Raw genomic sequence first — 8,182 nt, 5'->3', positions numbered from 1 at the left:
ATGACAAAGAGATTCCTGATGAAAAATTAGAATAAAATAGTTTATTGTGATCCACAGAAAAACAAGACATTCCCATGATGCCTTACAACTCACTGTTCTGTCGGTTAACAACAACTGCAACTACACTATTTGACGTCGCAGAAAAATCATCGGAAGAGAATATTTTATGTGTGTGGAAATGGGAACAAGGGAGTTCCCAACAGTCGAGTAGCATGTACCCTATTCCGTGCTCTCGCCATGATTATTTCGTGCGTAAAATATCAAAAGAAGTAAATGGCAAAAGCAGCGAGAGCGTCGTGCATCTCTTTATTTATTTAATAGCATCTCTGACGGTTTAACGTGGAGAGCAAATTCATTATGCAATTGGATGCACATTCGTCGATCGGATAAAAGAGGCTTGTGAGGCCTCAACAAGGAGTAGCTTTGTAGTTAAGTGTTAACATAACAATCGTAATAACGTATCACTGATGCTGCAGCTCCTACAGAAGCTTCCTTTAAGTACATGAAGTATTCTCAGCGAATGGGATAAAGAGTTTTTTTTTTACTTATGATTCTACGAATAGGTAGCTTAATCCCTCTAGTTACATGCCCCCGTGGAAGTAGATTTCGTCGATTAAATTGTTACATGAATATTCTCGGCGAAGACGCGAGGACTCGATGATTTCAGAACGACAATCGAAGACTTTACGGAAGTCAATCGCCAAAATTTCAAAGTGACAGGCGGCGTCTCGCTCGCGTATTTTCTGTATGATTAACGTCCTTGAAAAGCATCGAGCACTTGAGTCTCACTTATTTACATGTCGACTACGGAGTGGTCGGCGTCGGACCAACTAGATGCTACACAGCCAGGTCACTCTTGTGCGCTAAGGACAATGGGGCATTTTGATTATAATCTTTCACAGAATCGACGACAGTGCTTATGAATCGAAGGAAAAGTGGGACCTATGGCACGAAGTAGTTTTATCATTGAGGCGAATAGTAAATTCGACAGTATGACCATCCTCATTGAATTTAGCGCACAGAACAGACCCTTTTACAGACAATTATTTGACATCGATGTTCAAGAAGTAAAGGCAGGGTGTGTGTCCAAGATTAATATCGGCCATAGCGTCGCGAACCAGATTACAAAAAAATATCGGTTTACAATGCTAGCTGCTAGAATTCGTCGTCGAAATATTAAGCAGCTGAATAGGAGTATGTGAAAATAAAAAGTCTGGAGGGGCTAAACGGTAGAAATGAGAAAGTCAGCGATCAGCGTGGTAAAACAGGGAAAAACGTAAAAGAGTGTTTACGGGAGCGCGCAAATCACCGAAAAGAAGAGTCGCGAAGTCATTTATGTTATTCGCATGATTTATATCATCGTCACGTCACACAGACGAATCGCCATCTGCGCGCTTACGAAATCCGCCGCCGCCGCCGCCGCCGCCGCCGCCGCTGCCACCGTCATAGCCTTGAATTAAGCACAGCACCGAGCCGCTGCTAACAGACTTCCGCGCCCCGTTAATATAAAAATACTGTTCTGTTACACCGTATCTCTCGTATAACTACTATTATGCGTATCGACACCTTTAATGCGTAACCGCGCTGTCGCTTTGTTTTTGTGACGCGTCGATGCAGCATCGAATACTGAAAAATGCCGGCTGGCCCACCTGGACAAAACAAATCGTGCTTATTAGAATTAAGGTACGTTTACGCTTAGGCGAATGAGAGCAGTCGACACGCGTCCAGCGCATTTGCACACGCATTCCCAATGCAAGAGCGTGCATCTGCTACGCACTTTTAATCTTTTCTCTCTCTCTCTCTCTCTCTTCATTTCTCTCCTATTCCTTCTGCGCCACGGCAACGTACATCAGCGCGCTATCTTTCGATCCCACTCAATTTTCGCAGGTTCGTTAGCCTTTCTAAAAGGACACTCTTCTTTCCCTGGCATTTTCCCAAATTTTAAGAAATGCCTCGTCGTAGTCCAGTACATTACATGACTACTGCAGTCGTCCGTTAGTGTATATAATATAATATATATTTATAATATAATATATATTTATCTGCAGCGAGCCGAAGATCGATCGCTCCTCCCGTCGAGTCTCGAAAATCGAATCACTCGGAGGCGCACTCGATCTTTGGCGTGCTCCTCCTTACTATTTCTACGGTTATTAATAGTATATGTATAGTATATTCAGCATCACAGTAAGATAGCGCCCTTCATTATAAACGTGATCATTGGTCTCCTCCGACCAATTTGTATTCGTTAGCATCATCATCATTTCAATCATCTTCTATTCTACGACGAAACTGCCGTTTCACGCTAACGGCTTTTTCGACATTCAACTTACGCTGGTTCAACTCGGTTCTCATGAACGAGAAATAATTCTATGTACTCCAGCATCTTAAGGAAACCGAAGGCATTCGGTTAGTTTGTGAATAAAAAAATCATCCAATCGGAATTTAATACTTTTTTCCTTGTCGAACGAATAAAATTTCGCTAGTTCTGCGATCAATCAATGATTACGCGTACAGCTTGCTACGTGCGATAATTCGATATCAGCGTCAAGTAACCATAACGAGAATTTAAAAAAATAAGGGGCAGGCGGGGGGAACCACGGCCTATAAATACTTAAGATTACTTTGAAAATAAATAGTTATAAAAATAAGCGAGCATTTGATGCTTAAGGTACCTTAGCTAAAAAAAAAACTTAATTATTTTGCACCACCTAAGGAGTGGAATGTAGTGGTTCCCTTGTTAGATCATAAAAGCGTAATTCTAACAGAAGTCTCAACTACCGTGTAAAAATCATGTAACGACAACGTATTAATCGTAATTCGTAATTCATAATTCACAGTGCAATAGATACCTCGAGAAAACTTGAATCAATAAATAAGGGAGAGTGCAACGAAAGGGTTAGGAAATAGATTCAGCCGCAAGAAACGTCGGCCAGAATAGTGTTAATAGCAATAATAGCAATAATAGCGACAATAATAGCGATTCGCGGAATAGTCAAAGCAAGGTAGACCCACCTGTCTAAATGAGGAAAAATTTTTGTACTCTTCTAGAAAATTTCATCGTGTCTTACTCTACTCCATCTACATCTACATCTAAGGTTAACGGTTCTCCTTTTCATTTTGTAAGGCAGAAAGGCGTTTCCCCCTTTGCAAATTGCGCGCAACAATCGGCAGCAAATGGACGAATGCAAATAAAGCGGGCGAACTTTCTCGATACGGAGAAATCGAGGGGTAGACCGAGTGTGACGTTAACAAACAAAATCATAACTCTTCCCGTCCTCGTCGCCTTCCGCGTAACTTCATAGTTTCCTCCTCACCCGGATCGTCTACCAGCTATTTTCCGGAGGACAGGACGCGTACACGATAGGCGAGGCGTCCATACTTGGTAGCGAGAACGCGAACGCTCGTGTGCTGCATTATTCTCGCCGTGTCCTCTTAGGACGCTGATTGACGCCGACCTCGTCGGTACCGCGAGCTTTCTTACCTATTTGTACTTGACTCTGTGCAGTCAACTGAAGCGATATAGCGTGAGTATTGAGCTTCTCCGCGAGCAACAGATCCTTCAAGCCCTTCATCTTTTGACTGTACAGAGTTATCCTGGGCTTCTCGTTCTCAGAATCGGTCTCTACTTCTGGATCTAGATTCTCTTGGGAAGTGGAAGGTGCCGGTGGTAAAGTATCCTCTGGAGGAGCAACAAATGGTTCACCGCCACCCTGAAGTAGATAATCCCTATTAAGAATCTTCTCGCTGCAAGCTGCTGTGAGTGCCTGAATACTGGGATGCATCGGTGCCGGATTTGCTGGAACTTTCGACTCGAGACTCTTTATGAGATCCCGTGCCGTACTTCCTCGCTCCTTCGTCTTGCAGTAGCTGTTGTTGTTATTATTGTTGTTGTTGTTGTTGAGCGACTCTTCGGGCGTCGCTTCCCGCTTTCGTGTTTTCTCCTCTTCTTGCTTGGAGTCTGCGTCGTAACAGTCGATTACAACCTGGGCACGAATACTCGCGTCGAATTTTGAAATGGTGTTAACAAGAGGCCTTGCCCAACCGATATGCAGCACCGGAGTATTCGCCCCCTCTTCCCATTGGCAAATCCCGTCGTAAAACCGTAAAAGATACGCAAAACAACGTGGCTGACGTAGAAGCCGCTCATCGGCGCGCACCGTGTGCGGTATCAATTCATTGGCGATCTCCAGCAATTCCTTATAAATCTCGCCGTCGTCCCGTGAGTAATCGTATCTGTCCCACATGAAGCGATGTTAGTATCGTATGTATACTGCTTTACGGTAATTTACAGTTATATACATTAAGTACTTTATTCAACTTATCGCCAGTTAACTGCGTATTAATGAATGATTAATTGAACTTACTTTCTTAAAACGTCAGCTGCACCAGCCCAAGAGGCCAGCGCGTTAGCATGTAATCCGTGTCTGTATAAATATCCTCCTTGATACGTATATGGATAAACATGAGCATTCCCATAGTACTTTCTTGCCGAACGAACGGCCTCCTGCAGCGGAGAAAATTGAAATTTTTTTCAGTCTCACTAATTCTGCATATTCATATCAAAATTATTGCCAAAAGAGACTTGAATATAATTAAGAGTACCTGAAATAATTCTATTGCGGGTGGTCTACTAGGTGTCGGTGCTGCTTCTTCCAAATCACCCAAGTTACCCAGAGCCATGGGATATTTTGCAAGATGACCCAAATCATAAAGAAGCCAAAGCAATTCCTGTTGGAGTAATGCTACTTCAGCTGCATCCGCAGTTGCGCTTAGACTAGGATTTATGGCAGAAACTATTGTCGCAACCTCCATGGCTCTGTTGCAAACAACTGCTTGTCCATTAACATAGAGCCAAGAGCGGGAAGCTACACCAGTTTCAACCGGCTGGCCACGTTTATCCTCATTGCCTTTCCCTATTGCCACAAATACAAATACAAATCATTATGAATTTGGTACAGGACCAACGAATGATTCTTTAACAAAGTATCTTCAAGTAAAAACTCACCATGCCATGTGACCTCAGCTGTTTCGTTACCATCCTCACCATAAACAACCCAAGCATGATCTTCAGACATGGCAAGATGTACATCCTTAAAACCCAAGACCTGACACCCTGCAACAACTGCAAAGGCAACTCCAAAACAGTCAAGTTTATTGGCCGTGAGATAACTGTACAGACTCTGAAGATGTGCTCTATCCTTGTAGTAGCTTCTCGTAAGAGAATTCCATACGACATCCGAAACTTTTTTGACAAGTTCTCTCGTGGCATATTTAGTGTCGTAGACAGTGAGGTCGACGGCACCCTTGATAACAGCATGGAACTTAGTATAAAGCGCCTCGGCGATGTGAAATTCTACGGCCGGCAATTTAGGCTCATCATAGACGGTGCTTTCTTGCGACGTAACCGGCCGATTGCAGGTTAGCGAATTTTCCACAGCGCCAACAAGAATCGACAGCAGAGCCAAATCAGGCTCGGAACTGTTTTCCAGCTGGTTCTGGAAGATTTGTACGATCGAGGAGATACTCTGAATAGGGAAGAGAGCCTTATCCTCTTCCCGAAAACCCGCCATGTCGCCGCAAGTGGCAGGCTCACTACGATCGAGGCTTCCACTCACTCGGGGAGCATCATCGCGTCTTTCTTCGCTTCGCGAGCATTTTCCTGCCACTACCCTCCCGTCTTCCTCGCGGATGTGCTTCTGCCTCATTCGACTACTGCTGCCTCACCCCACGAGACACTTTCCCTCCGTTTCCCACGTTAAATCTCCGCAGCTTCAACGTTTCCAATTTACGACACGCATTCCTATTGCGAGATAACGCCGCAGCAGCGTTTCCATGACACGCGAGCAACCTCAACCAGAAAAATAGTCCCTCTCTGAAGTTCTTTTAGGATCGCTGCACGTGCTGCGCAAACTTCATGTTGCAGACGCCATCAGTCGCCATCAGTCGCCATCTAGCGATCGAATGACGGCGGTACGTGACTGTCAATGTTCATGCGTTCGTATACGTTTCTTTCGTAGATTCTGACGTTTCGTACAAACTTCTATCCGTTTTCTCTCTGCCATGTGATATAATGAAAGTCACCATTAAAAGTAAGTACCAGAACGTACATAAACAAAAGGATTTGGTTCTCTCACAATTTTCACGATTAGAAGTAACGGTTCTTCGTAGCAAAACGATCGTTGAGGTTGTGTCGTTTGATAGTCGCCACGAGCAACAGGATTTTCAATATATTTTCTTTCTAGGTTGGACTGGCGTCGCCACGTGGCGCTGGATCGCAAATGATGACAATTGCGGCATTTGCCGAATGCCTTTCGATGCTAGCTGTCCAGACTGCAAGGTTCCAGGCGATGATTGTCCACTAGGTATTTGCTCTTCTTTCCATCGTTTACTCATAAATCGCCATTAACAGCACGATTCTCACGACTTTAGACACTAAATTGCGTCGGGTATGAAACGACACGCTTGGCAAGTCTCAACCCGACGGCTGCGCAATGTGCGAGAAAATATCGATCGCCAGTCAGTGCGGAACAGTCGAAGCGTTTTGTTACTCTCTGTTTTGAAGCGCTTACGCTTTCGCGCACGCAAAAACTCTTGACTGCCCTACTGGCGAGACACTGCGAGAATGTATCCTTCCTCGGAATATCTTGTACGGTTACGAACGCGTTCTTGATTCTGTTCCAGTGTGGGGCCAGTGCTCGCATTGCTTTCACATTCACTGCATCATGAAGTGGCTGAATTCGCAGCAAACAAGTCATCTGTGCCCTATGTGTCGTCAAGAATGGAAGTTCAAGGAATAGCTGTGCTTTCGGTCCTCCGGTTATCATCGAGCAGCCAAACATCAGGTAAGCGAGAATCTTTCCCTATAATATTCTCTGTGCTGACTGTGAAACAAATTGCGCCTCTAGAGCGGCAACCCGATTTCCTTAGACGCTTCGAGTGCTTGGAAATTGATGGCCGGTAATAGGAGCTCGGTTCCTTGGAAATAGAGAAAGAGACTCATCCTAGCAGCGTCCTTTGGTTCTCGTGCGCTTCAGCATTCACGGTGCGATTAGGAGACGTAATTACGACGGAAGTGCGCCTCGTGAAATAATTGCCAGCCGTTGCGAAATTCTCTGTATACTGCGACTAATTGGCAAATCCGAAAGGCAATAGCGCAGCCGCCAGAGTTCCTGATGATCGTTATTGCCATTATATTATGCAACGTGCTGGCTCCCTGCCGTTGTAACTATTGCAGTTCAATCAACACTATTGTCTATGAAACCTACTCTAGTCTATGTCAGTTCAATGTATATCTTCTCGATTCGTTATTTTATGGCCTATAGACAGCCAGCAAGCAATTGCGTTTGTAAGGATCGTTTCCTTGGAGGGAGCCAGCCGATTACAGGCTCCCCTAAAGTGCTCATTCGTCCCTGTCGTCGTGCCTGTCAGTGTAAAGCAGCGCGCGATGTGATACTGGTAGTGTTGGCTGTGGTTGTGGGATAGTAATGGCGTAAGAGCATAGGAGCAGGGATAGCCAACAGTGCCCTCCTCCCGTCCCTTCCTCCTCTCTCCCTCGTCTTCCTTTCCCTCGAAACTCGTACTCTCTCACGCGATACTACAAGCCGATAGAACGTCGCATACCCTGAAGCCAGCTCACTATCTCCTCCACTGCCTGCCATTGCCTCTCGGAATCAGAAACACACTGTCGAGTGACTACCTACCTGATGCTCGAGAACATAGCCGCTAGTGGTAGTCACGTGGTCCCTCGAATGCGAAGGATGTTTGCGGGATCCCAGAGAGTCAGTTCGAAGCGGTCTGTACGTCAGTGAGGAGAGTTCGTTAGATTTCGCTCTTGGCGTATCACGAAAAATACGATTCGCTTCCACCGGAAGATCAATCGATTCTTATTTGTATCAGTAAAGTGACCAGAACGTTTAGAGAAATTCGTGATGACTGTCGATCGATTTCGAAATACTCCTCGGGATAAAAATAGTTATATCGTGACCGATGAAAAGATTCAGTGCTCATCGAGTGATTTGTACGCGAGTGTCGTATCCTCTATCTGAATTTTTGAATAAATTAGACAGAGAAGAAGAGCCAACATGTAGCCAAGAAACAATAAGATGGCAAACCGATTCGCAAGATTATAAATTCGTGAGGATAGGCCTGGGTGCGCAGTGCTGAGTTTCTGCTCCCCCCCCCC

General features: G+C 45.0%; 2 protein-coding genes across 5 annotated transcripts in view; one reads left to right on the top strand and one right to left on the bottom strand.

Annotated features, from left to right (window-relative positions):
* Positions 1 to 26: 26 nt before the first annotated feature.
* LOC107266048 (menin) lies at positions 27 to 6,039 on the bottom strand. Its single transcript, XM_015736162.2, has 5 exons — positions 5,006 to 6,039; positions 4,603 to 4,913; positions 4,365 to 4,504; positions 3,482 to 4,233; positions 27 to 1,649 (listed from the first exon to the last, which is right to left on the bottom strand). The coding sequence occupies exons 1-5, from the start codon at positions 5,703 to 5,705 to the stop codon at positions 1,501 to 1,503; spliced, it is 2,052 nt and encodes a 683-aa protein (XP_015591648.1). The 5' UTR covers positions 5,706 to 6,039; the 3' UTR covers positions 27 to 1,500.
* LOC107266012 (anaphase-promoting complex subunit 11-like) overlaps positions 5,949 to 8,182 on the top strand; it is a 5,776-nt gene continuing 3,542 nt past the window's right edge. For 2 of the 4 annotated variants that reach the window (XM_015736165.2, XM_015736164.2), the window contains exons 1-3: positions 5,949 to 6,089; positions 6,243 to 6,362; positions 6,682 to 6,842. In XM_015736165.2, coding sequence (XP_015591651.1) covers positions 6,071 to 6,089; positions 6,243 to 6,362; positions 6,682 to 6,797 — 255 coding nt within the window. In that variant the 5' untranslated portion in view covers positions 5,949 to 6,070 and the 3' untranslated portion in view covers positions 6,798 to 6,842. Of the gene's footprint in view, positions 6,090 to 6,242; positions 6,363 to 6,445; positions 6,843 to 6,962; position 8,182 lie in introns of those variants that run through there. The other 2 variants (XM_015736042.2, XM_025083292.1) reach the window with 2 other exon arrangements.

This window comes from Cephus cinctus, unplaced genomic scaffold (genome assembly GCF_000341935.2).
Source record: "Cephus cinctus unplaced genomic scaffold, Ccin1 Ccin1_scaffold0280, whole genome shotgun sequence".
NCBI classification, from domain to species: domain Eukaryota; kingdom Metazoa; phylum Arthropoda; class Insecta; order Hymenoptera; family Cephidae; genus Cephus; species Cephus cinctus.
Note: the sequence above shows the minus strand (reverse complement) of the source record. Positions and strands in the feature narration are given on the sequence as shown.